Source organism: Colletotrichum costaricense (genome assembly GCF_030867565.1).
Source record: "Colletotrichum costaricense strain IMI 309622 chromosome Unknown Scaffold_8.1, whole genome shotgun sequence".
NCBI lineage: Eukaryota > Fungi > Ascomycota > Sordariomycetes > Glomerellales > Glomerellaceae > Colletotrichum > Colletotrichum costaricense.
In genome coordinates, this window is record NW_026848237.1 from 927,981 (window position 1) to 954,534 (window position 26,554).

Below are 26,554 nucleotides of genomic sequence, written 5' to 3' on the forward strand. Positions count from 1 at the left end.
TGTTTTTCCTCGTGACGGCTACTTGTACACTATTTAACATGATTGCTCTGATCATTGTTTCGAATCTAGAGGTAGCATGAATGATGAAAGTGGCACTGGGAGGAAATCTTGCCTGGGAGATCTGCAGGATGTAAGTCAGCTCCGGATCCCGAACCTGAATACCGGCCTGACGACGCCGGGCCATTTATACATTAGTAGGGTTTCGGTCGGCCGCCTGGTCGTGCCAGGGCTCCCAAACCACTCCCCATGATTTCCAATGTCGCCGCAGCTGAATGTTTGATGCTGTCCACCCACAACCGTCGCTCCCTGGGTCTTCTTCATACGATGCACATCTGATGCAACGCGAGTAATCGCCTCGCTCTGACCTCCGTTCGGTCACAATTATCGAACAATCGCGGATTGCCCTGCTTTCACTGCCCCACTGGCTAACTCGTCCACTCGGAACCAGGCCGACTCCCTTGCAGATTGCGACCGCGAGCAAATCCAAGTAACCTCCAGACCTTGCTCTTGCAGACATCCGATAAGTGGACTTTGAGCCATTTTGATGAGAAGACAGTGAAACAAAGCGGTGTAGTGCACACCCAGCATTGAATCCGCAAATGTCTCTGCAAATGTCTACTAGGGCTTGCCGTACCGGAGTGATGATTATTCATCCCACCGAGGTTCATAACCGCTTTTTTGGCCGCCTGTGAATCATCTTCGTTTGATTCTGGAGCAGGGCCGCCCGTGCCCCGTCCCGCTACCTTCTCCAGCCCGTCTGCCGACCCCTTCTCTATGTTCCAACATCTAGAAGCCTTCCTAGTTCCCCCGGACGTTGGCGATTTCGAGCCATGCCATCTCGTGATCTCCTTGCTCCAAGTGTCGTGGCTCAGAGGGCAGAGCTTGACAGTGAAAAGGACAACAGTCTTTGTGCCGACCGTGTTCCGACCTCAAATAAATGCCGCGTCTGCAACAAGACCTTTACTCGCTTAGCACACCTTCAGCGGCATCTCGCCTCACACGGAGGCACCAAGCAATGGGTGTGCGAATTTTGCGGTACCTCGTTTGGCCGCCGGTAAGCCAAGTCATCGTGACATATTCTTTTACTCCCTCTCCCTCTTACGTTCAAGCTGTTCAATCAAGCCACAAACTAAAGCGAACTCCAAGAGACGTTCTGAACCGGCATCTTACCACCTGCAGCCGGGCCGTTCCGGGAGCCCGTTCCGCCGTTCGCCCCCTGAACCGAGCCTGCAATCCATGTAGGGATCGCAAGACTAGATGCGATGGACAACAGCCTTGCAGCCGGTGCTCTCAAACCCCTTCAAGGTGCATCTTTGCGCATCGTCGGATGCTTCGGCATGCTACGGATGACGCTGCTCAGTCGAGGGTCCAGGATAACGGCTCTCTATCAGCATGCTCAAGCAGCGAGGCATCAGCAAGTTCCCCAGCTTCTGATCAGCTGTTGACTTCTAGAGAGACATCCGCATCTGTCGGGCAGACGAGCGCGGGCTCTGCCCCTTCCTCTGCCTCTGTCTCCGCCCCGTTTTCAGCGCAAAGCCCGGGCCCGGCAAGCAATGGCCAAGGCACCCTCTTTTCTCTCATCTTGCCTATGGATGACATGTCTGAACAACATTGGATACCAACCATTGACCCATTCGCCGCGACGGACGAGCCGTTCGACGTACTTTCTACCTTTTCATGGACAACGGGTGGGCCAGAAATGCTTTGGACGGCCCCCGGCGAGGTCACACTCGGCCCAAACGTGACGGTGAACGAACCTCCTATCGACAGCGTTGCTGCTACAAGCCCCCATGATGAGTTGGCATCTATGGACCCGCGACGGGTATCTGTCGATCCGGGTCTCGCCCCTCTCGGACTAAGTCTCCTTATCTCGAAGCCGTCACTCGAGATGCCCTGAAGTTATGTCACGTAACAGGGATAGTAACCGCATCTCACGAAGTGCCCGTAACGTGCTGAAACACGTGTCTATCTCAGACATCGTGTATATAGACCTTTTCCTTTTATCTATTTCTACTTTAATATATTAAGCCACTTTTACCACACTCCGTATGCCCATTGCTGCGTGCCATAACTCGTGACAAGTTACAACAGTGACGCCTTTCCACTTAGACTCCTATGATTGAAGATCTCATCATGAAGGAATAGTTAATCATTACAATCATCAAGTAAAGAATCCAACGCTCGTTTGTCTAGTTACCGTAGTGGCTATCTCCAAGACGCTTCGGATATTTGGAAGGAGAAATACCCACGAAGTCTCATCAAATTGTGTATATCCAGCTCACGAAGACGCTAATGCAACAGCTGAAGCACCACTCCCCGTTTGCAGAGCACGCAATTCTTCGTCAGATCGGCGCAGTGCCGACTTGGGTGGCATGTCCACCCAGGCCTCCTCATACCCAGTCGACCGCGCATAAAGTGCACCAGGAGCCTCAAGGGCGTCCACAACCATATGCTGAATCTTTCTCCACACATCATCACCTTTCAGTTGGTTCCAGGCCTTGTCCTCGTAAGACTTGAGTAGCTCGTGGCAAAGCGCTGTTGCCCTCGCCTGCTTGATGCCATGCCCGTCGTCACCAAAGTCTTGCAATCGGTTACCGATCGCTGGATATATGTCAGTGTTCAATCCAAATTAAAAGATTCATGAACTTGCCTCTGATTGAGGTTTCACCTGGAACCTTAGGTTCATACGATGTGATAAGTCCTACATCTATCGGGGTTCGTCCTCGGGCTGTGTATTCAATCAGGTCCATGCGGATCTTCCACTCAAGAAGGCGCCTCTTGTCCTCGCGTGAAAGCCATGGTTGAGACAGCGTCGTCAGGTAAAACACTGCAGAGTTTACATGGTGCCTAGGAAACGTCAGATCTTGTCGACCCACTGCTACTAGAGGAATAACTTACATGAGGAAGAAGTCGTATTTGACGTGCTTAGTCGGGTGAATAGCCGCACTAGAAGCGACAAGAATGATGGCGTGGAACATCTCCGCCGTCCTTTCCTCTAGCTCGTCATCCAAGACACGCACTTTGCGCAGAATCTCAAGCATTGGCTCCTTAGCTCTCTGTAGAATTCCATCCCTGATCTTGCTATCATCTTGGAATCGCGCAGCACCTTTCAAAGCAGACGACGTCCGCACTTCCTCGAACAAATCAAGGATGGTTGGCATCCGCGTGTGTTGCGCGCTCTGCTCAATGGCGGCTTCGCTCGGCAGCAGAAGGTCGTCAAGCGAACTAGTCCCGTGAACCGCAGTCTGTGCAAGACCCTCTGCGACAATCGTAGGCTGCTTCCATTCAAGACCATGCATGAGCTGTATCAGAGAGTGTAGAACACCGCCGTGCAGGCGAAGAAGCATGTTGTTAGAGGCAGCGTCGCGCTTGAGCAGTGTTTCACGAACGACCTGTTCGTAACCGTCGGCTTCAATCTTACGCTGGAAGTATGCGAGGAAATCCGGGTAATATTCATCCTTCCCAAGATACTTGTGTGCGGAGCTCCAGTCAGCCAGGAGTTCGGAGACAACCTCATCATGGCGAGGCTCGACGGGGCGTTGAAGGTCGTGGCGCAGGTCGAATGCCTTCTGGATTTGAACCTCGTTGGCTCCGGTGCCGTAGAGCGCGAGAATATGGTGAAGCATCTGGTTGAGCTGTTAGAATCTTCGCCTCCCTTCTTTCTGTCCGGGCCCGACTAACGTGGTCATGGAAACCGGATCGGTTGAGAAAGACATGATGAAGCTGGTGAAGATGAGTTAGCAGTTGATCGAACTCTTCTTTCGGGTCTGGATAGTTCCCCCTCTTACATTCAAGTCTTTCTCTAGTAGCTCGCTAGTTCGCTTTGCTGCCTCATCGCTCTGCCGGACTGCCCAAAGACCTGTGTTCTCGGGAGTTATGACGATGCGGGTAGAAGTTGGGCTGGTAGACATTGTCAAGTGATGTTATCGTAATACAATCAAGTTCAATGCAGGGTTAGGTTGAATCACGCGTGCGCTCTAAATAGAGTCTAGAAATGAGCGAGTTTAGCAATGAGTGACGACCTGACTGCTTACAAATGTATTCAAGACTAAGATCAGGGCATCTATCGGCACCCACTCGGTGAATGCAATGAGTCACCAGCGATCTCGAACGGGGTATCGGAGGCTTAATTCAGTTTTCTAAATCGAATTATCTCGCATTTCCTGTCTCTCCGTTTGTTTGATCGATGATCTTCTCGAGCAGATTCAATTGAAGCCAAACAATATTGTAGTTTCCAACTCTCGCGCTTTGTTCGTCTCACAAGATGCCCCGCCTTGATCCCCGGGTGTGGGACCCAATAAGCACGTTGATTATGTGATCAGTAATTCGAAACAGCCAACTGGTCCAGGCTACCTAAGTATTGCCTCTGAGTTGGAAAGCTGTTCGCGAATAGCCGACGGCTTCAGTTGGGACCTTCGCCTTTGCCCCGATCCTGTCGGCGACATACTGTCAACACAAGGATGGCATAGATTCTACCCTTCACTGAGTTGATCTTTCGGTCGCTTGCCCCAAGTTCGACCCTCGATCGTTGTCATCGCCCTCGGTGAAACCGCTCTCGTACTTGTACGTCTTCCTGTTAATATGACTGCATAATATCAGGCAAAATCAGTAGTCAGCATTTGTTTGAATGCGATAAGTGAATAGCCAATACGGCATTCAGTGATTTCTTGGTTAAGTAGATTTTTATACAGAAGACAAGAGCATGCCTGTCACCGGCCTCGGGTAGCTAGGAAAGTCTAATTGTACACATATTTGGTAGATGTCTCAATAATTTACATAAGGCAAGTCAGTATGTAAGACTGAGCCATTGAAATGGTTCCTAAGATCCCCAAGACTCAACCTTGGCACCTCCAGGCACCAGCTTTGTGAAGACAAGGTTCGGGTCATACTTCGCCCTGATTTCCTTCATCTTCTGCCAGTTTCCCTCACCATAGCCAGGAAAGACATCATTGCTCTGGGTCTTCTGCGCGGCGCTGAGGAAAACAAAAGGAAGAAGATCGGAACCGGCAGCGCGAATATTCTTTTTGATGTCCTCGTTCGCTTTCTGGTGAGCATCGAAGACCGTCTTATCGTCCTCGGCGTCGGGCCATGAAGCGCTCTCGACCAACCACATCTGAGGCTGGTATTCCTGGCCTGGAGTCACGAGAGGGTTCCCGCCGTTGTCCTCACTCTTCTCTAGAAGACTCTTGGTGATGGGCATGATGGCCAGGGCTGTGAAAAAGCCCGAAATGTTGTCAAGCTCGGCGATACCGTTGAAGTACGAGTCGACGAAAATATTAAAGAGATCAGCATCTGCGGGTATAGAGACTGAGTGCCACAGCTGCCTCCTGCCAGCATCAGAGGCATAATCGACGGCGTTAGACCATTTGCCCATTGTCTGGCGGACTACTTCTCCTCCAGTGACCGGAAGAACTGGTGCCGTCAAATTAATCAGGCCGGGAGCAGTGAAGTTCTGAGGGCCGGCTTGAAGCTCTTCTCCACTGTGGAAGATGAAGGCGTCAAAAGTCTTTTGCGGGCTAGTCGAAGGGCTCCAGCGAATCTGGCCCTCCACGGCAGTCTTGGGGTCAAAGTCTGCGTAATGCGCAAAGTCCACCATACTTTTCAAGTACTCTGTCTGAATTTCTGTTCCATAGGACACGGAGCCGATGTCAATAGCAGAAACATTGAGGGTACGGAGGTCGGCCCTTGTCACGATGCAGAAGTTATTTCCACCACCTCGCAGCGCCCAGAAGAGATCCGAGTTCTCCGTGAGGCTGGCCTCGACAATATTTCCATTTGCAAGTACACACTTTGGGAAGTCAGCTTCTAAATTCTTATCAGATTTGAAGGTAGGGGTGGTACCTGGAAAGCCTGAACTTCGGTAGACACAGAGCCATGCTCGTAAGAGAAGAATCCGATTCCGCCACCGAGTAGCAGGCCAACGACACCAACATTCCCAAGACGAATGCCGTCGACGGTCCGATTGAAGTTGTCGAGGTAAGCATAGAACTGTGGCCAGCGGATACCAGGTCCCACCGACACCAGGCTATGGTCATCATTGATATCCATCATAGTCATGTTCGTGCTGGATATCAGGATGCCTTCTGGACCAATGTTTGCCGCATTATCGACAGTCATGCCGCCACCGGCTCTGACTGCAAACGGTACGTTTGCTCGGGTGAACAGCTTTACCGCAATCGAGACGTCTTCCGCAGAGGACGGGGCAAATACGCAAGCGGGCCCAAGCCATGCGGTGGATGTCCACGAGTCTAGAGTCGAGTGTAAGCATAATACTACCAGCGTCTGAGTCGAAGTGGTTCTTACAGGTGTTTTCAAAGTCATATCGACTTGTGCCCGGAAGAATCGTGGAATCAGAGTACAGCTTGCTCAAGGTATTGCAGACATCTTGGGTCGACGCTGGTTGAGCATTTACTGTCCCGACATCTGCTAGAAACGGCAAAAAAAAAGAAAGAAGCATCGTGTTATCAGGAGCGAGATTTTCTGTAGGGATTGAAAGTTTCAGTCGAGGCTATTGTCCTTCCAAACCAACTTCTGGCATCGCGAGTTGCCTTCCATATTTATACAGTTCACCGGCCCTGGTGATGCCTATAATGTGGTTACTATTTTGAAATTAACGAAAGTATAATAAACATGCATGAACCAGCCTCAATATCCAAAAGTCTTGGTATTTCTATCTCTGCAGTGGTTAGTATGAAGCTAGCATTGTACTCTATAGTCATGTAGAAACGTTACGAACCCGATCGCTACCAGCGGTTCATCGGATTTGAGAGCGTGCGTTGAGATCCCGGATCTAAGCTCCACAGATCTCCATTTCAACCATACAAAGCTGCGCCGATGTGCGCATATGAAGTGACTTGTTCTGGTGTAGTTCTCCCGCATGGTCGCAATGTCGGTTGCGCATTCGCATTGCGGACTCCGTTGCGAACAACAAAGGTGAGATTCCGCGGACTTGGCATCGGGTTGAACCCGAGCAAGGTCTGCGGAGTTACACGTCGAAATTGTATTTGATTCCGAACCCGCTATTACTTCCGATTTCGCATTAAGTCTTTATGACATATGCGCGGAGGTCCATTATCATGGTGCAGGTAATCGTGGACCTAGGATTTCCGGTTTTGACAGGTATGGCCCCATGCGAACCACTCATACTTATCCAACAGCACGAACTATCGACTTATTTATCCAGGGGAAATGAGTCAATCACCCAAGTCCCGGTTGCATATTCTCCCTGTACTGCTAACGAATAACCTATGTTAGGGAGGAAACCCCCCACTCAACGCCTTGATGCCTCCACCTCTTCCTCAGACATATCACAGAGCTCGTAGTATTTACTAACTAACTCGCTCAACTTTGGCTCCGAGGCTACGAATATCTTCACCTGCTTGCGCATGGCCATCGCTTCTTCTCCGACTTCAATTCCACTGGGAATACTGTCAGCCAAGAACCATGATTTCTCTTCGTTACCCTCGAAACAGATCTGTAGTGTGTAGTTGTTAGCCCAGTCGCTCATCCTCTACAATATGTCTGACCTGGCAGAGTTGTAAAGTATAGAGCAGATTCATTCAACATAATTCTGCCTCCCGCATGATGTCGTTCGAGGCGCACCATACTTCATACGGCTTTCTCCCGTTCGTTTCAATGAGTCGTGCAATGCCAAAAACTTCACAGAGAGTATCTGCAGCTTCGGTCTTTTGATCCGGTAATTCCGTGGGCGCAGTGAGAAACTTGGCAAAGATACTCCGGATTCTATCTTCATCGGCAGTCTGCACAAGCTGTCTAAGGCAGCACTGCGTCTCTTCAATGGGTACTTGGCGCCACATGAAGTCGGTCATAGTATGGCGGTACCTCCACTCTAGGGCATCAGCATGCGAAGGGACTTTCGTTCGTAGTGCGGTCTACTTCGGCATTTTAGGTCAGCGCTGGGAAATAACGTTTCATTATTGTCGTATCATTAATGATTTGTGGAGAAATTTTCTGCAGTCGGCAACAAGCTCTTACGATGATAAAATTTTGGAGCTCCTCGAGATGTTCGCACTGTTGTTCGGTGATACTTCCGTTTGTTGACGACATGGCCAACCTTGGAGCTCCGATCGGGACTTCGGACTTGAAATCAAGCTAAACTATGGTGGTAGAGTGTGTGACAAGAATCTGGGGGTGTGATGTGTGCCATTTCAAGCATACATCAAGCATTCTATTTATGCACGCACATGATGATTAAGCCTTAGTAGTGGCTGCTGACACGACAAAGATGCACGATGTTGAGCTGACGACCTTGACTTCTTGTAATCAAACCCCGCAGATCCTTCGCTCTCGTTGGGTCTTGACACCACTTGATTGGCGGCAGTGATCAAAGAAGGCAACTCAGCAAGGATGAAACCCACATGATTCGAAACACACAATCATGTGCCATGCATACATAAGTTCTTTTGTCAATCTCTTATTACTTCCTGGAATTACGAGCCTCGTTCTCAAAACCTACAATATCCCATGAAAACTATTCTCTCAAGTAATCAAACATCTTCGCCGTGACTTAACCCAATGTAAACCAACATAAGTAAGACATGAACGTAGAATGCTCTTCGGTCAAAGAAAGTCTTCTCGAGTTTCATCTCGACTGCCCTTAGTTTGGACGTGACTTTCCAATAGCAACCTTTTCATGCGACAACAGGAACAGAATGAGCCTATAAACAAGATGGGCCACTAGAGACGACTGGAAACACCTGAACGGCGGTTGGGAACAGGTGTATCCCGATAGGCTGGTGGCAGAATACCTGCGAGTTCAGCTTTGATCTGCAATGCCAAAGTCCGTGAATGCCATCGCTGAAGCCTCGTATCACCACCCATAACCCAGTAGTTGTCAAGCCGGGACTGCCGTTTCCACACTCCCCGAACCTCTCCTTCCGAATCGACACCCCAAGTTGCATCAAGTCGAGCGGCGATCTCTCGAGGTCCAAGGGTTCCGCTGTTTCCGTCTTGGTCTCCTCTTGACGGATTGTTAATGTCATTCGTTGTCGAGGCCCCCAGTATGTTTGCCGCTGTCGTACGCGCGTCTCGGTCAGCAAATCCCGTACACCACACCACGGCATCCGCATCAAGTGTGCTACCGTCAGAGAATTTGAGTCCAGTGGTAGTGAAGGCAACGGGCTCGACATTGGCTTTGACACCTGCTTTACCCTCGGCTATCAGCGCCGTGCCGCCCACATCGAGGTAGTGTCCTCCAGCCTTTTCAAACAAATTGACCATCAAGCAGCATTCGGGTGAGCGGCTGTCTAAGACGGGGAATCCGGCTTTGGCAAGGGCGGCATAGCGATCCGGCTCTTGAGAGGCAAGGTGGGAGAAGTGTCCCCGCACCATGTGAGCGTCGATGTTAGTGGGCATCGCCATAGAATCCTTATCTGCTTCCACGCCAAGCTTCTCGTAATTTCCATGCGCTGCAGGATCGCACACGTACGCGACTGGGAAGATGTAAGTCGGGGAGCGAACGACCATTGTAGTCGCCAGACCGGCAGCGTAGCAATCCTCGAGAATGTCAAACGCGGTGTTTGCTGAGCCTATGACCAGAGCAGACTAGGTGGGAGAATAGGGGTCAATCAAGTAATCTATCGCCGTCCGATTCGAAGCATTTGACTGACCTTGACACCAAGCATCTTCAAGTCTTTGGCGTTACGATAGGTAGTAGAGTGAACACTGACACCCCGATAAAGATCAGCATCAGCCATAGGCGGCATATGAGGCTTCTGCGATCCTATCCCTGTTGCTTGAACTATGTGCCTGGCCACCGCAACACGCTGACCGGTGGGTGACAAAAATGTCACTGTGTAGAGTTTTGAAGCCTGGCTGTATGTTGTCGAAATAATCTTGGTCGAGTTGAGAATGTTCAGATTGAATATTTCCACGTATCGCTTCACCTGATTTGCAAGTTCCTCTCTGGTGAGGAAGTGTGGAAATTGCTGCTCTTTTGCGTATTCTGACCAAATGGCTTAACGTTAGTATGATTCGAATACTCCGCGGCTCAAACTCAACACTTACCCAGGTACGCCATGGTGCATATTGCTGTTGGAATATGGAACTTCATTGCGTGGTAGCGAAGAGCCCAGTTGTCTCCCGGGGTGGGGTTCCGATCGAGCATGACGCTCTCGACGCCCAAAGCCTTCAGCCGAGCAGCGACTGTCACTGCGCTACATCATTTCAAGTACACGTACTCGTTAGCTAATGTGGATTCGTTGAAGGTATCGATATTCCGTTCGAGCTTACCTGTTGCCGCCACCGATTATAACCACATCGGTTTCGAACTGTTCGAGAATGCCCAGCTGCTTTGCAGGACCCCGCAACAAACTCAACTTTTCGGGATAGTGGACAAAGTCCTCAAGTCTGGTGCTCAATACCCAAATTTTCCAGCTCACTATCTCCTTATTCCCAGTTTGGCGCTTGTGGGGTAGAAGAATAATTTTGCCATGACAGTGGGCAGCTGGGGACGCTGTGCTGAATGTGAAATTACAGTCGATGAATTGCTTCGCGTCATGGACCAGTCAGTCTGTTCCCCAACGAATTGGCACGAATGAAGACTCACGAGGGTAGGAGTGACCGGCGCGAAACTCGCGACTCCATCAATTCCAATATCTGCTACTCCTCGGAGATTCTTTGTCTCCAAGAGGCTGCTTGCAATGACGCCCGCCCGTTGGAATGTTCGAAGGTGATACGTTAGTGCTAGCTGATCCTTCCAGTATGCCTGCTCCGCGAAGAAGCAGTCTTCCAGAGCAGTCGCATCATTGGCCTTCAGTGCTGATGTGAGCTTTTCGAAGAGATCGAGGGCGATGCTGGTAGTCTTGCTTCCGATCATGTTGGCAGGGTCTATCATCCCCTCGGGGATGATCGGAAGAGGTGTCTCGGCCATCATTGTACGTATATCCGCCTTGAGCGGGTATTCTTCATACACTTCAGCCATGATTTCTCTGCAGACTTTGTCAGCTTGACACAACCTTCACCTGGTCAAAAGAGAGGAGTGCTGAGACGCAAGATCTTGCCCCTAAGATTCTGTCCTGGTTGATGAAGCTTGGGACTGCCGCTAGCGAGTAGATGACCGGGTGGCATGAATGAGGGGAAGTGTCTCATTCTTAGCTTCGTGACTACCATCTCAAAATGGGCAGAGATTCGTCCGATCCTTCTTATTCCAACACGCCAACGGCCGTAGCCAATCGTGGCCGGCGAGTTTCCTGGCGGAATCGATGTCTCTCCGTGGCTGTCACACTAAGATATCACAGTGAGTAATAAAAAGAAGCAGCGACTGGAAGCGACCGGTGTTCGGTGTTCTTTGAAATCCTTCTTCTCCATGGCTTTAAGTGCTGTCTGTGCGGAGAAGAAGCCGCTCTTCGGCTAGACGTAGACTCCGAGACTTGTCCTTCCTCACCTTTCACAAGGCGTTGTGTACATACTCTTTTCATCCCTATTCTTGAATCAGACGCATCAGTCATCTGCAGCCGTTCACGCCTGAACTCTAGCTCCCCCGTAAACTCTCGTCTTCTGAACTGCGGAGGTAGTGTGTGGGGGTCTTGCGGTCACCGCGGTGTCCGTTCATCACGTTCATCCTACCATGGACATCTTCTGGATCATAGGAATCGCGTATCTTTGTTTTCAACATGCTTTGACTAAGTCGCCCTGTCCTTGAAATGAGCTACACACAATACTTTTGCAGTCTTCAATGAATGTCCTCGATCTTGACCGCGCTCAATTTAATCATGACCAAGCCTAATTGTGGGATTGACGCCTGACAAGTACACTCCGGCAGATTCCTCTGTGAGAGTTTAGACTCGGCAAATACATTATCAACATGATTCGAGATTACTTGACCATGCAGCGTGCCATGAGCTGGAAAGCCGCGACACCAAAAAAACCGGAAAACAGCTGGTAGAATGAGGATCCATCTCCAGCGAGCATGCAGGAAGCCGTTGGACGTGCTTGCGCTCTGGGTGTGAGGTGTTCACTGGTACCCGCAAGCTGGACTATCACTTCTTGACCTACATAACTCGTGATCAATACGGCCGATGCGATCTCATATCCGCAAAAAAAAAAAGAAAAGAAAAGAATATCAAAAGTCATCACTACCCGCTGTAGTGATTGAACCATGCGCAGGGACGGAGTTTGGCTCCGAATGGCAAGATTCCCGAAAGTTATGAATACAGACGTGCCATTGGGTGTCATCGCTGTTGGTTTTGTCGTTCTTGGCATAGCCACCATGGCTTTTGCGGCGGCTGAAACCTTTGAAGAAGTGTTCCATATAGAACGAGAGTGTTATCATAAGCTCCGAGATGAATCATGAATGACGAAGGGAACTAATGTGTAGAATGCGAGATAGTTGTATTTTTCAACACGTCGGGGTGAAACTCATGAAACTACAGGTCGATATCATGAGACACGCCACGGATGTCGTAAAGCACAAGTGAGCTATCCCTCCCTATCTCGCTAATCTCCATCCTGCATCATCTTTTTATTCCACTAGCCTGCCGTTGTCTGCCGATGACCCAAAACAGAGTCCGACGATAAGAAGCCAACTCCCATCTCTCCATCGCTCAGGCATGTCTCTTTTCTCAGTTGCGCAGTTATGAGAGATATTCGGTAGCAATAAGCTCAGGGTCGGATGGCCTTACAGTGTGAGCAGACTTGAGGGCGCTTGAAAGGGTGGCACAATCTCATATACAGGCGATTCTTCTTGAGAGTAAGCTCCATCACATAGCCACTGCGCTCAATCATCTTGCCGAAGAAGCGCACACCTCTCTTCTGAAAAGGCAACCACAAGGTCTGAAGATCGTCGGCGTGTTCCTCCTCCCACTCAGCTAGTTCAGGAAAAGCGGCATGATTGATGCGTCTGAGGGCTTTCTTGTGACTTGGGTCAGGGGTGGTCTTCGTATGAATGTCATGCCACTGGCCAACCACAATGGCAAGTTCAGTGAGACTCGGAAGTGCTGCGAGGACAGTAAGGGCCGCACCGAATTCGTGGCGAAGGGGAAGATGTATCCGACGGATGCAGTCAATAAGCGGTGGTGCCTGGGGCGTAGGTAGATGAAGAGACTGTCGAAGCGAGAGTGCAGCCAGTTGCATGTTTGCCTCGTCCTTGTCTGCCACAAGCGGAATGAAGCGATCGATATCAGGGAGAACCCAAGCGTCAATTGGAAGTCGTTCAGAAACGTAAGTACGGTAGATCTTGCCCATCGGATGACGAAGGAATTCTCGATGGACCAGCGACCGACTCATGCGATTGATTTGTGAGGGAAGCTGAAGTCTGCGAAAGCGGCCTCTGAGGTTGACCTTCTCGCGTCCGTTCTCGACGAAATCCTCAAGGAAGACGACTTTTGAAGGTGTTTCGTGAACGTAGGCGAGCCACCAGACGATGCCTTTGTCGGCTTCTTTGGCGTCGGCGATTAGGTGGTCGACGATGAGCAATATGATGTCCATAGACAGCACCACTGATCCCTCCTTTCCATCGCTGGTTGATCGGTTCGCCATGATGCGGAAGTCCCGAATGTATGGTTGCGAAATCTGCTGCCGAAGGTGTGTTCGTAGAGGTTCAATCGGTCAGGTTGCTGTCCAAGGTCGTCGTATGTGAGCTATTCAAGCGATTAAACGCTCATCGATTGATTTTCAGCTGGAGATCTCAGAGTCAGTAAATCTCATGAGGTACAGGCGCAAAGAATGAGCGTACTTTGTTCCAGCCCTCCGGTGATAAGGACCGCGAACCTTCTGGCGAAGTATCGAAACAGCTGAGATTGGCTATGCTTGGAAGAGAGGAAGACGAGAGAGAACAAAGAACGTAGACAAGGAATACAACTATTCTTTCTCGCTCTTTCCTCATTTTTCACTGGCTAGGTAGCTCCTACCTGAAAACACAAACTCTTTGAAACGGGAAGGCACAATTGCCAGAATACTGCTGCGTTTGCACAAGAGCGGTGATATCACGTCACATTATTGAGGTGGATAACAAAGAATCCAGCGGAATACCCAAGGACAGGAATGGTTTTGTTGGAACACTCACTCGTGCTCTTACCTTACTCAAGATAGGATATTTGTGCCTGTAGATACTCACCCTAAAGATACTAAGGTACCCTGTAGATACACGGATAGCTTTGATCAACACATCATACTTATCTTAAGATATAACTGGCCAGGAAGATGAGTGCCTACTATTCGAACCATATTCTTCATACGTCTCTAGCAATGTTCAATGGACGTCCGGTGCCCAAGGTGATATTGATTAGCTAAATAATCACCCTGAGTTGAGATTAGAATCCTTAAACATTGGCCGCCTGGCGCTGATAATTCATCATAGGTGTAAGATGGTCACAGTCTGTATCTACAGCACATACCTAAGCTCAAGTGCTGTCCTGAAGAAGATCAAGTTTTACCCCATCAATATGGCGAAGGCAGTTTATCTCCAAATTTGGCCCAAATTTCCCCTACCACTCGTTTTCTTAACCTACCTTAGGGATGTGGTCGGAGTAAAGATGAGCTTAACCCCTATTCGTTTTGATCTTCAACATTTGCTTCTGTCTTTACACTGTCGATGTCCCGTAGTTGATGGGATACCTAGCCATCCTCAAGACTCCAACAAAAACACGGTTGACGTCAACCTGTCAAAAGGGGCAGGACCCCCAGTTCCACGCTCAACAAAAATAGGGCATTCGATTGGTATAGAAAGAAGAAAAAATCTTGAAAGAACGGGATTTTAGTGATTGAGGAATACTATGTATTCAATACTGTCGGAAATCCACTTAGGCTAACCGGAGGTCATGAACGGAGCCCCGGGACTACCGAGGTTTGAGGAGTAGGAGCAGGAGAGATCATGGTTTCGGAGTTACAAATTGCGCATTCGGGTCCGAAGACAATAAACAATCCGCCGTCAACTAGACGATATTTACTCCATCTTGAGTGAGCATCTAGTTCTACAAGTCTCCGAAGATATTGTCCAGTCATCAAAGTGCATGTCACATTGTGAGCATATGACAATTAAAGTTATGGCAAGCGAATCGTGATGTGGGTACCAATTACACTCATTTAAGTGGGCGGCCAGACTTATCCCTGCCAACATTTACTTGCGCCGCCGTTGCATCAAGTCACTTGAAGCCTGTGCTGGGATAAGGTAGTCAAATGCTCTTCACAGGCAGATAGTCTTGGTTTCTTCATGACGAGAGACTTGATCGTGCTGCATTTACCTTCACTCAGGTGCTCAGGCACCAGCTTAAGGTGAGATCTGTATCGAAAGATGTAGGCAACATCACGTTAGGCAGCAAGTGTAACATCGAGGCAGTGCTTATTTTTAAGTCGCCCTTGTAAGACAATAATTCACACGCTAACACAACTTCGCCTAGGCACATCGACGTAATTGGCATTCCCAGCACGTTTGTCATTCGTTCAATGCTTCCAGGGGAGATTAACGGCCGACGGCGCAGCTCCGGCTCTCACTCAGGTGTCTCAAAAACATGAGAATTTCTCAACCAGGCGGTCCAGCCCTGCGAGCCCTGCGAACTCTTGCGCCGACTGCGCCCGGAATCCTCCCGCTATCATGGGATAAATGCAGCGAGTCGCCGCGGTCCCTTCGCCGCGAAGCTACGGGAAAACCAGTCTATAAGCTGACTGCATCCAAGATAAATCGCCGGTTTTTTTCTGGTTCCTTATAACATCCGAATTCGATTTGCCTTGCCTTGTCAAATATTTGCGTACACCCAAAACAACAACTCACGTCTTTCCACCAAACAAGATCACCCTTCCACCAAGATAAACTCCAATCTCCACAAAAATGCCTGCTGTCCAGCTCTCAGAAACAGCCAACAGCGCCATGCACCATTTCCTTTCGGCGCGCGACTTCGACGACGACTACAACGACGCGCGGAACAAGGCCAGAGCAATCGGGGGTGGCGTAATCGCAGCCATTGTTGTCGTTATCGTCCTTACCATTGCCGGCGTTATTTTCGCCATTATTAAATGCAGCCGCAGCAGGAAGAGACGGGCGCAAAACGAATTGGAGATGAAGAAGTACGTGGGCGGAGTTCCGGTCACCGATGCGGCAACGGCGGGCAACACGACCGTCCCGGCGCCCAGCGGGGGGGACATGAACGGATACGGGTTTAGCGGAGGATATGTTGCCAACGACGGAATTGCAGGCACCGGCAAGGATGCCCACAGCGCGTCGGATGCGATGCCCCCGGCGTACACTGCAAACAACGGCCCGACGGCGAACTAAATTCTTAACGAACGACAACGAAGACAACAGATAACAATAGAGGCTGGGATTGGAGATTATGACTACCTATAGACATAGCGTTTCGGAAGAGAGCGAACAATCGTTAGGGCATTTCTTTTGTGATTCGAGAGGAAAAATCGATCCCGGGTGTTCGATAGCAATAGCTCAAAGCGGGCTGGGAAGAAGTGGAGAGGGTAGTCGGAGGGGCGCATTTATCATGCTGGATCATGAATTTCAGAGGAAATATTCCATATCGCATCAGTCGTTTGTGCAAAGCCAAGATCAGAAGCATTGATTTTACTCATGATGAAAATACAGGTGTGAAGACAAATCTGGTAAATATGCACAAAGAAGTAGAAAGCCAAGTCGACGGATGCAAGCGTCTTCCTCATCCGCCAAGCTTGAACCTGGTGAGTGCTTCTCCAATGACCGTTGCATCGTCAAAGACTTAGTCGTAGTCTTAATGTCCAAGCTTGAAACCACCCCAGTTGAGCTTGCTGAACACCATGTTGGGGTCGTACTGAGCTCTGATATCCTTCATCTTCTGCAGGTTACCCTGTCCGTAAGCAGGGAAAGGCTTCTGCCACTCGCCCGCGTCGCCCATGTAGACGAACTCGGTCGCCAGTCCCAACTCTTGGTTGATCTCGTGGTGGTGGGCGAGGAAGTTCTGGGACCAAGCGGTCATGCGGAGGTCGTCCTCGGGGCGGGCCCAAGAGGTAGTGATTTGCCACCCTGAGATTCTCAGTCAGCCACTGTCGGTGATGAATTAATGTGGACGTGGGTGAGCAAACTTACAGACATAGGACTGGTCAGCATCCAGACCGAACGTGTTACCGATGCCGTTGTTCTTTCCAACAGCTAAAGCAGTCCTCGGGACCGTGTTCAAGATGAACGTAGGACGAACGCCTTCGATGTCGGCAATATCGGCGATAGCTTCAACCCAGGCCTGGTAAATCTCGTACAGGCGGTCGGCATCGGGAATGATCGTTTGGTGGCCGAACTGAATGCTAAACAGAAATGGTTAGCTTGTTTGCGATAGAGAAGGATTATGGTGAGGACCTTTCTTACCGGAACATCTGGTTGGGGGACAACATCTGGGAGTGCCAGTCAATGGGACGGGTAACATTGTGGCTGCGGGAAACGGCAGGAATAGCAGTGAAGTTGGCAAAGTGAGACGGCGGCGAGACAGTGGTCTCCTGCAGGCCAAAGACTTGCGGGACGACCTCCTTCGTCGTCACATTGTAGTTGATGTTGATGACGGCACCGGCACCCTCAGAGTTGTCGTCGCTGAGAGCGAAATCGGCAGCAGCCTTGATGAAGGCCTGTGTGGCAGACTCGTTAAAGATCTGGTAAGTGCTAGTCGCCAATGGTAGGTCCAAAGTCTTGAGAGAGAACTTGGTGACGATGCCGAAGTTGCTACCACCGCCCTTGAGAGCCCAGAAGAGGTCCGGGTTCGAAGTGTTGGTTGCGGAGACTTGGGTACCGTTGCCGAGGACGACGTCGTACTTGACCACGTTGTCCATGGAGAAGCCATATTTGTTGAGGAAGTAGCTTACACCGCCGATCAGGGTCAGGCCGGGGACGCCGATGGTCTTCAGACGGCCGCCGATAGCGTACTTGCCGTACGGCGCCAGGGCGGAGTAGACGTCGACCCATTTATTGCCGGGACCGACGTCGACGGTGTTCTCGTCATTGTTGACTGTGACTGTATTCAGGCCGTTGAGGGCAAGAAGGACTCCATCGTCAATGGTGTTGGCTCCGGGGTACTGCAGGATATGTATAATTAGTGGGCTGCCTTATGGTGCAGGGGGCAAGAGGTTAGGGGGCTTGGGTGTAAGATTGTGCGTACGTTCATATGGCCACCACCCTTGACAGCGAACTGGGCCTTGCAGGTGGAGAGGATCTCCACGCCCTTAGCGACATCGTCGGCAGTTGAAGGGAGATAGATGCAGGCCGGATGAAGGCTGGCTCTCTTGTCCCAGACGTTGATGCGCTGGGTCTCGTACGCCGTCGAATTGGAGAAGAGCGTAGAGTTAGGAGAATGGCTGCTCAAACCAGTACAAGCGCACTTGACGTTGTCGGAGACCAGGAGGTCTCGGCGGCCGAAGACGGACTTGGTAGCCGAGGCAGAGTTAACCAGCAGAAGAGCTGGGAGAGCAAGAGAATACAACATGGCTGTGACTGACTGTCGATCGAAGTGCGGAAGGATAGGCTTGTTGGAGCGAGTGATTGGGGGTGAATGGTCAAGCATTTCGAGACCGACATGAGAATGAATTCACCAAGTATTTATCTGTCTCGAGGGAGGTTCTCCTGAATAGCCTTGCCACTCTTGTTCCTCGGTGCAACCCCCTTTACAACAAAATGACACCCTCTCCGCTACTGTCTCTACGATCTTCCTCAGTGACTACAACATGGTGCTCCATCATGATGATCCGCTACGAAAGTCTCAATCGCAATCGGTCTCGCTCTGTGGCTTGCAGCTTTTGAAGATGCTCAGCCTTGTAGGTGGAATCCATCAAAAAGATCCATTGCGGATTTCGTCACTCAAAGTCCACTCAAGGCTTCGACCAAGATAGTCTGGTCGAGTTTACGCTACTTGTTAGTCGACGATACGTAACACGCCAGTCCGCCATAGCCGTCTTCGTCAGCGAACCACTAAACCCTTGCCACTTACCTTAGCTACCTTGCCCTACTATCAGTTGAACCGGCCCGAAGAGATACGGCATTGCGGTTCCACAGATGGGTTCGCCTGATGGACCCAGATGAGGCGTTTCCCGCGAGGCCATGCTGTATGCTCCAGCCCTAGTGTGCCATCTTAAGTTCCTACCCCGGATCACTAGTCCGAGGAGATTTGACAGTGCCACCTCATCATTCCGCCGTCAAAGCGATGGGACGAAAGTGTTTTTTCTCATTGACGGAAATAAAGTGTGGTACTTGCTTCTTTCCCACCTTACATAGTAAACAATGTGCTCTCTTTCCATGACGATTTACTTAACGGAGTAGAATGTGTTCCAGACCTTGGCCTTGCCCTGCAAACCACCCCTGACGTTTCCAGCCACACCTGCGTCAGAGCGTGGTGTTCCGCTCGCTCTCGCTTTCGGCGATGGGGCCCCCTTCGAACGCTTGCGCATGAAGACGAGCGGAGATCTGTGCGAGTCTTTTGGAGTTGAGTGGAATTGGTGTAGATCTGCTTCCGCATACCCACTCTTTTGTTCTACGTGTATTCCTTTACGTGGATCCGTATCCAAGTTTACCATGTGAAGAGAGTACGTGTATCCGTATTTGTTATTTCAATCATTCCATCGTGGCTTATCGAAATACCCACCTAAAGCAAACGCATCGTGAACTGCGGATTCTACGATTGCAACTTGAGTACATTATCCCAGGTTCTCCCCTCACGTTACTGTTCGGCACGTCTGTCTCTGCCAACTTCAGCCCGAGAATCTCGGCAAATCAAAGTATTGCCGAGTGAGGCAATGGCTGCCTTGGCTCGTATGCGCGAACAGCATATCAAACATTTCCTTCGGTTGTGTTCGTGCTTGGTCAAGTACGGTCTATGACTGGAGACATTTCTTCAAGCGTTGACCGTTCTTTAGAACGCCTGTCTCTTAGATAAATCATTTCAGATGAAAGGCACTACGCAAAATCCTGCTAGGTGACATTGAAGTTCTACGGCACGGTTTCATCGGTTTAAAGTTTGCTCCTACAGCAGTCAAACGCATCGACACATTGTATCGCGCGATATGGGTGCTGTGGCTTGACGTTCGGACATTTTTTAGACTTTCCAGACCCCGGTGATTCCGCAATAACTGTAAATTAACCACAACCACCTATGTGATGCAGGAGACCTCATCTCCTTCAACCTGTCCCGGATTTACTCGAGATCTTATCCCGAGTCCTTCTTTCCATTGACGGCAGCTATGAACGCCACTGTCAATCAAACTTGGACTGAGGCAATGGCTGAGCTAAGACTACGGCCCACAGTCACACCGAGCAGCACTCTTCTACCTCACTCACTGACCGCGAAAGGGTGGTTAGCATGTCTTGTTCTGTCGCTTTTGGACGGGCTTCTCGACAGGGTCCTTCGATATCAGCAAAAGGATCCTGCGCGTCGGGCGCGGGATGAGAGGCGAAGACGACGGCTGGGAGTCTGGGAGGAGAGGCATCACAGCGGGCTTGAAAAGCTTCACGAAACGCTGTGTGATCTGGATATCCCGGAGGTAGACCTCAATACGGTCGACATGCATGAATGGTTGGATTACGCATTTCAAAAATCATCATGAGACTCAGCGTTCTCATCTGAGACATCTTGATCCCGAACCGAGGCGAAAGGTCCTTCTTCGAGCCCGGAAAAACTACCTTCCAAGTATGTAACCTAGGGAAGAGTAACCGACTGCAAAGCTTCTTTGGATTATTTCGCTGCGAATGAGAGTCTCTCTGACTGAGAGCACGTTTGCGAGCTTGAAGACTACAAGGTAGCTATGGTATCTCATGTTCCATGCCCACGAGTTTCCTACCGCCTGCTAATCATTGAGATGTCATTACGAGCAGGGGTCGATGCGGAACACATCAATTTGTTGCTCGCCGGGGAAACAGTGAGATAATTCAGTGTCCGCCCGCTGAGCATTCACCAAAGAATCTCGGCGTTCTCAAAGAATAGCGTCTGGTATCGGCGCGAGATTCAGGCTAGCTGGAACGGAGAAGTAAGGAGACTATTCAGGATTGCTTGACAGCATGGCTCGATCACTATCAATAGGCACTCACTACCCTATGCGTTGATTGTGAGGGAAATGAAACGTTAATAGAACTACGGCATCATTTTCGGGGTTCTGTTTATATACAGAAGGAGACGCTCCGATATTGTCCCGCGTGGCGTATAATATCAAGATGGAACAAAGAAGAACGAGATCCAATTTACCTCTAGAAACTGAGATACTTGGCACAGAAGATGGCCTGTTGAGAGCTCAGGTCCCGTTCGTTGATATTTACTCGCTCATTCTTCATCTCCTCGAATCTTCAACGTGGTCTAGGGATATTTCAGGCTGGCACTTGAAATCTCCCGCATCTTGCTCTAGCTAATCCAGCTCCGGACCTTTCTTTCCTGGACTGATAATCTCGTCCCCGGACCCAGTAGCCACCTCCTTAAGTGATAAGAAGCGAGTCTCGGGCAGGAACAAGAAGTAGATGGTCCCCGCAAAAGCGTTGCAGGCGACAAAGACGAAGTAAAACTTCCACTCGATGGCATCAAACGCTGCTGATACCGCGTAAGATAACCAAATTGCCGTAACAGCTTGTGTAAAGACTGAGAAGCCAACACCGACGCCACGGAGGTCGAGTGGAAAGATCTCTGCTACCAAGAGCCAATTGACACTGTTGACGAAGAAGGAGTACGCAACCGCGAACAAGAAGATGAACGCAACACTGGCACGGGATCCAGCTGGGTTCGAGTCATCTTGGAAAAGTTTCGATAAGGCCGTCAAAACTGCGAGGAGGACAGCGAGCGTGAAACTCCCGGAAATGACAGTGTTGCGTCGCCTCCAGTGGTCGGCGACAAAGAAGACGTTGATTATCTGACCGTTGACTGCCATGAAGCCGTACAAACCGCCTGTCAGGTCCACAGTTTGGCCCTCGTACCCAAGAGAGTTATACATGACTGACTGGTAATTTTGGATGATGTTTGACCCAGAAAGCTTCCTCATATGGACTATTAAGCAGGCTAACAAGGTTCTGCGGATGTACTGGCATGTGAACAGGTTCCAGAAGTTGGAAACTTTCTTCTTGTTGGCTTCGAGTTGAATTTCGCTGATCATTTCAGCGAACTCTTACTGTATCGTTTTCGCACCCCGGTGGGCGTGATGCGAGTACATAATCTTCTTGGCGTCATCGTATCGCTCTCTCACGGCCACTATCGGCTTTCTGTTAGTATCCAGGCCTCATTCCAAAGAACTTTGCCTACGAACCGGTAAGTGACAGTGTAGAGACTTGCGCCATCGCGGAAAGTAGGGCAAGAAAAGAGTCGTGACAGCGAGACGGAGTGCAGGCGGCATCTGCGTGGCCAAAGGAACACGCCACTGCAGTTCACTAACAGCAAACGAGCCCGCATAACCCACCCATCCAGCAACGAAGAATCCGAGAGTGTGCATCAATCCTTTCGAGCCAACAAGAAATCCGCGGTTCTCTGTAGGGCTGAGCTCCGCAAGATACACAGGGGCCGTCGGGTAGACCATACCCGTCGAGAATCCTGAGAAAGCACAAACCACAATCGTCATGGCTGGGTTCACGGCGGCGGTCTGCAGCACTGCTCCTGCGGCACCAATACACGCTTCAAAGAGCAATGTTGTCACGAGTTATGGCACGCAGCAATGGGCATACGGAGTGTGGTAAAAGTGGCTTAACATATTAAAGTAGAAATAGACAAAAGGAAAAGGTCTATATACACGATGTCTGAGATAGACACGTGATTCAGCACGTGACGGGCACTTCGTGAGATGCGGTTACTATCCCTGTTACGTGACAAATGTCCAGCGACGGGACATCTTGTCCATGCTGTAGGCAGAGCCACCGCTGCCAACGGCGTATCCTGCGTAATGTCCAGTTTCAATGCCTGCTCGCACAGAAACGTTGTCTATAGATGGGCCGTACATGTATAATTTGAAGGTGGTCTAAGCGATGGTTGAAGCAATGATACCTGTGTCGATGCCGTACACGAATCTGGGCGGCACTTGGCGTTAGCCTTAACACAAAGCTAGATTCCTTTAAAGTAGACCTACCCAGCAAGACTGATCGGTAATCCAATCAAAATCGACCTAGCCGAGTTTACACGATGGCCAGCCCTCTGTTTCACCATCTTGCGCACAATGCAATGCCCAGACGGTGCGAGATTGAGGAGATCGAAGATGTCGTTCACAATGGCGTACCTGTAGAGCAGTCTGAGGTTCTCTTTTCCAAGGCAGGCTCTCAGAGTGGAGTTTAAAAAACAGAAAGAACTTTACCAAACATCTGTTTACAGACAGACGCAGACGCGGTCTCAGCTGGGGTGACAAAAAAGACTGCAAGTTAATGATTGTACTACTAGGTAGGTCGTTCAGGCATTTATAAGACTTTGCCAAAACAATAAAGTCCTTCTGGCATCTGGCATGTTCGTGCAGTTCTATTGTTAGCGAGAGGAGTAAGATGTTGAGTCTCTCCGCATATCCGCATCCCCACGATGGAGCTGTAGGATCTGTTCTTCCCCCGCAATCATACACGATGTCTTGCTCATCTCAGCTTGTTTGCACATCTCGGACTGTCATCGAATTCTCCGAAGTCCCGGTCAAGGCAGGGGATCCCGAAATGACGGAGACCATACCATTTGGTTCAGACCATCCGCGGATGAGTCGGGGACCTCCTCTGGCATCAGCTGACTTTCGTGCGAGATCAGTCCAATCTGAGAGATGAGCAACAAGTGACCCCTCGACATGTAGGGACAGTTCGTTCGAGGATCAAGAGCTCTTGTCTTTCTAAGGCAATAGATTATGAAAAGTGTTAACTGAGCTTTGACACTTCCTTTGATTAGTCCCACTTCACGTCCTATGCTTTTCTGTAAACTTGACCTTAACTTCAAACCACCGTACAGCACGCTGTAGGCTCATGTATATTTCAATATGCTAACCAAGGACCGATTTTGCTCCCGAGGTATTCTCATCCTACTTACCTTATTAAGAGGCGTTTCACTATAAAAGACTCGAAGACACCCCTTGCAAGTTGTGTATTTACAATTTTCGCAGGGAGGTTAGTTCCAAAAGAATGAGCACTGAAGTTGTGTCATCATTTATTGTATCAGAGGCTTTTGGATTCCTAGGTCTAATCGAGAAGGTGCATGCAGTCATGAGGTAATAATGAATCTACCATTTTGGAACGTTTGGAGAGAATTCAGGGTGGAACTTTCTCATATACGTTGTGTCATCGCGTTTCCGCAGCCCACAATCCAGGTAGAGTTGATGAAGATGCGCCAACTTCTTCCTGTCTAGCTCAACTCCCAAGCCAGGCGCGGTCGGAACGTTCAAACCACCATCAGACCACTTGAGTACTCCATCAACGACGACATCCTCATCCCGTGGTTTCCATGGCCAATGAGTATCACAAGCATAGTCCAAATTTGGAGTAGCCGACGCAAGATGAGTCATGGCCGCAAGTGATATGCCCAGATGGCTATTCGAGTGCATCGAAAGACGCATTCCCCAAGTCGCGCAGATGGCAGCCAGAGTCTGAGACTTGCGCAGGCCACCCCAGAAGTGGTGATCAGAGAGCACCACTTGGACTGCGTTCTGCAGAATTGATGTGGGCAAGTGAGAAAATGCGACTACGGCCATGTTTGTCGCCAACGGCATCGACGCTGCTTTCGCAACAGCAGCCATGCCTTCGATTTCTGGAGCCGGGTCTTCCAGGTATTCGACGATCCCTTCGAGTTCCTTCGCAACCCATTTTGAGGTCTCGACAGTCCAGGCGGCATTGGGGTCGAGTCTAAGAGGCACACCCGGAAAAGCCGCATGCAATCTTTTGATTGCTTCCACCTCTTGCGCGGGTGGATAGACGCCGCCTTTCAACTTGATCGCTTTGAAACCGTACTCGTCAATGATTTTTTTCGCCTGCTTTACCACACCAGCAGGGTCAAGAGCCGCGCCGTATTCGTCGTCTGGCTGTCCAGGGTGCCCCGCCCACTTGTAAAAGAGGTATGCCGAATACTGGACGTTATCTCTAACGCGGCCGCCGAGAAGGTCGCTCACAGGTACTCCTGCAAGCTTTCCCTGGATGTCGAGACACGCAACTTCAAAGGGGGAGAAAACCTTGTCCGCAACGGAGGCAGTAGTCACCATGCCTGCCATTCCGTCGCCGCCTGTGCTGGTGTCGCCTGTCAAGGACTCGACGCATAGCTGGTATATGGAGTTTGTTTCGTACACAGTGAGGCCCTTAATTTTGTCGGCCGCAAGTTGGAGACGGCCCAGGTGTGTTGAGTCTCCGTACGATTCCCCCAATCCGTAACCGTCATCTGTGATAACTTCGATGATGCTGCGTAGTGCAAATGGCTCATGTACACCAACGCTATTTAGCAGTGGCATGTCATGAAATGCCACTGGTGTAATGACGATATCCCGAATAGTCCCACGTCGAGACATGATAGCTGCATGTGGTTTTAGGTTCACCTTCCTTTGTCTGTTTATGGCTGCTTCGTTGCTGTAATTGAACGCAAATCGTGAGATTAGGGATGTTTTTAACGTCACCAACTGAATCGAACTGTAGCGCTTGAAGATTCGGCCATCTAATAGGTGACTACGCGGGGTACGATTTGTAGGATAAGTGTGCCATTCGAAGGACAATAATCCGTATGCGGGGTGGAACGCCGCCTTTTCCGCGGATGTTGGAGTACGACTAGGATCGGCAGACGTCCGACATCCGAGGGAGGGGGCATCCTTGGGCCCAAAGACGGAAAAGTGCATCCGAGTTGAATCATCGATAACAACTATTCAGGGTTTGACAGAAGTGATTCCGAACCTCTTGTGTATCTAGTCTATCCGAGGAAGCAATAGATGAATCGCCGATCGCATCATTGTCCCGGACTCGACTGGCAACTGATGCCGCAGAATCGAACAGGCCGCAAAAAGGGTCTGAGGAGATCCTGCGCCTCCATGAGTAAACAGAGCCTGCGATCAGTGCAAATCGCTAGTCTACAACGGAATGGTGTGTCGAGTCTTGTTGTACAATGGCTAACGTCTAATATGCTGGCTTCAGTCGCAAGACACCATGCTCTGGGACATGGCCGTGCGTCTTTTGCGCAGAGTTCAATCTAGATTGTCAATTCACCGCAGCCTATAGACGAGGTCAACTTCTTTCAGTTATTGATAACGATGCCGTGAATCTCGAAAGGCAGAATTTTATAGAGGGTGCGAACTCAACCCTTGCTGAAAAGATCGCGGGCGGAGAATGCTCCAGTGCCTGTGTTCATCAGAGTTCATTTGTCGCAACAATTCCTAGTAGTTCAACTGTAATCTCAAGAACTGCTATTGAATCGCCAATTACATTTCAATCCCCGCCTCTCTTCAAAGATGGGGAGATCACAAATGTCCCTCGCGGTACTATGGATATTGACCACCTCCCGCGCATCCCCGATACGAACTCGTTGAGAAACTCGCCAGAACCACCACAAACAAATGAACAAGGCCATTATATAGGCCCTACATCAGGTGTTTCTTTTCTCTCTCGGATACACAAAAGACTGAAAGTGCAATCTTCTGGATATTTGAACTCGTCGGTCTTCAACTTCGGGGATCGTCCATTGCCTGGACAAGG

General features: G+C 50.0%; 12 protein-coding genes across 12 annotated transcripts; 3 read left to right on the forward strand and 9 right to left on the reverse strand.

Annotated features, from left to right (window-relative positions):
• Positions 1–830: 830 nt before the first annotated feature.
• Positions 831–1,897, forward strand: CCOS01_08344 (C2H2 type zinc finger domain-containing protein; the record flags this gene model as incomplete). Its single annotated transcript, XM_060456505.1, has 2 exons — positions 831–1,054; positions 1,306–1,897. The coding sequence occupies 2 exons, from the start codon at positions 831–833 to the stop codon at positions 1,895–1,897; spliced, it is 816 nt and encodes a 271-aa protein (XP_060312779.1).
• A 381-nt stretch (positions 1,898–2,278) lies between these two features.
• Positions 2,279–3,911, reverse strand: CCOS01_08345 (uncharacterized protein; the record flags this gene model as incomplete). Its single annotated transcript, XM_060456506.1, has 5 exons — positions 2,279–2,601; positions 2,669–2,847; positions 2,899–3,626; positions 3,682–3,723; positions 3,789–3,911. The coding sequence occupies 5 exons, from the start codon at positions 3,909–3,911 to the stop codon at positions 2,279–2,281; spliced, it is 1,395 nt and encodes a 464-aa protein (XP_060312780.1).
• Positions 3,912–4,819: 908 nt separating this feature from the next.
• Positions 4,820–6,321, reverse strand: CCOS01_08346 (FAD binding domain-containing protein; the record flags this gene model as incomplete). The annotated part of the gene is made up of 2 exons (XM_060456507.1): positions 4,820–5,788; positions 5,842–6,321. The coding sequence occupies 2 exons, from the start codon at positions 6,319–6,321 to the stop codon at positions 4,820–4,822; spliced, it is 1,449 nt and encodes a 482-aa protein (XP_060312781.1).
• A 949-nt stretch (positions 6,322–7,270) lies between these two features.
• On the reverse strand, positions 7,271–7,829 carry CCOS01_08347 (uncharacterized protein; the record flags this gene model as incomplete). Its single annotated transcript, XM_060456508.1, has 2 exons — positions 7,271–7,474; positions 7,569–7,829. 2 exons carry the CDS (start codon positions 7,827–7,829, stop codon positions 7,271–7,273), a joined length of 465 nt encoding a protein of 154 aa, XP_060312782.1.
• Positions 7,830–8,697: 868 nt separating this feature from the next.
• Positions 8,698–10,942, reverse strand: CCOS01_08348 (uncharacterized protein; the record flags this gene model as incomplete). The annotated part of the gene is made up of 5 exons (XM_060456509.1): positions 8,698–9,564; positions 9,630–9,964; positions 10,027–10,175; positions 10,252–10,508; positions 10,568–10,942. 5 exons carry the CDS (start codon positions 10,940–10,942, stop codon positions 8,698–8,700), a joined length of 1,983 nt encoding a protein of 660 aa, XP_060312783.1.
• A 1,679-nt stretch (positions 10,943–12,621) lies between these two features.
• CCOS01_08349 (uncharacterized protein) lies at positions 12,622–13,497 on the reverse strand (the record flags this gene model as incomplete). The annotated part of the gene is made up of 1 exon (XM_060456510.1): positions 12,622–13,497. The coding sequence occupies one exon, from the start codon at positions 13,495–13,497 to the stop codon at positions 12,622–12,624; it is 876 nt and encodes a 291-aa protein (XP_060312784.1).
• Positions 13,498–15,784: 2,287 nt separating this feature from the next.
• CCOS01_08350 (uncharacterized protein) lies at positions 15,785–16,228 on the forward strand (the record flags this gene model as incomplete). Its single annotated transcript, XM_060456511.1, has 1 exon — positions 15,785–16,228. The coding sequence occupies one exon, from the start codon at positions 15,785–15,787 to the stop codon at positions 16,226–16,228; it is 444 nt and encodes a 147-aa protein (XP_060312785.1).
• A 460-nt stretch (positions 16,229–16,688) lies between these two features.
• On the reverse strand, positions 16,689–18,401 carry CCOS01_08351 (FAD binding domain-containing protein; the record flags this gene model as incomplete). The annotated part of the gene is made up of 4 exons (XM_060456512.1): positions 16,689–16,960; positions 17,024–17,235; positions 17,297–17,994; positions 18,078–18,401. The coding sequence occupies 4 exons, from the start codon at positions 18,399–18,401 to the stop codon at positions 16,689–16,691; spliced, it is 1,506 nt and encodes a 501-aa protein (XP_060312786.1).
• Positions 18,402–20,148: 1,747 nt separating this feature from the next.
• Positions 20,149–20,511, forward strand: CCOS01_08352 (uncharacterized protein; the record flags this gene model as incomplete). The annotated part of the gene is made up of 1 exon (XM_060456513.1): positions 20,149–20,511. The coding sequence occupies one exon, from the start codon at positions 20,149–20,151 to the stop codon at positions 20,509–20,511; it is 363 nt and encodes a 120-aa protein (XP_060312787.1).
• CCOS01_08353 (uncharacterized protein) lies at positions 20,263–20,475 on the reverse strand (the record flags this gene model as incomplete). The annotated part of the gene is made up of 1 exon (XM_060456514.1): positions 20,263–20,475. One exon carries the CDS (start codon positions 20,473–20,475, stop codon positions 20,263–20,265), a length of 213 nt encoding a protein of 70 aa, XP_060312788.1.
• A 792-nt stretch (positions 20,512–21,303) lies between the features above and the next one.
• Positions 21,304–22,497, reverse strand: CCOS01_08354 (uncharacterized protein; the record flags this gene model as incomplete). The annotated part of the gene is made up of 3 exons (XM_060456515.1): positions 21,304–22,030; positions 22,094–22,133; positions 22,185–22,497. 3 exons carry the CDS (start codon positions 22,495–22,497, stop codon positions 21,304–21,306), a joined length of 1,080 nt encoding a protein of 359 aa, XP_060312789.1.
• A 1,614-nt stretch (positions 22,498–24,111) lies between these two features.
• CCOS01_08355 (mandelate racemase/muconate lactonizing enzyme domain-containing protein) lies at positions 24,112–25,383 on the reverse strand (the record flags this gene model as incomplete). The annotated part of the gene is made up of 1 exon (XM_060456516.1): positions 24,112–25,383. The coding sequence occupies one exon, from the start codon at positions 25,381–25,383 to the stop codon at positions 24,112–24,114; it is 1,272 nt and encodes a 423-aa protein (XP_060312790.1).
• Positions 25,384–26,554: the final 1,171 nt, after the last annotated feature.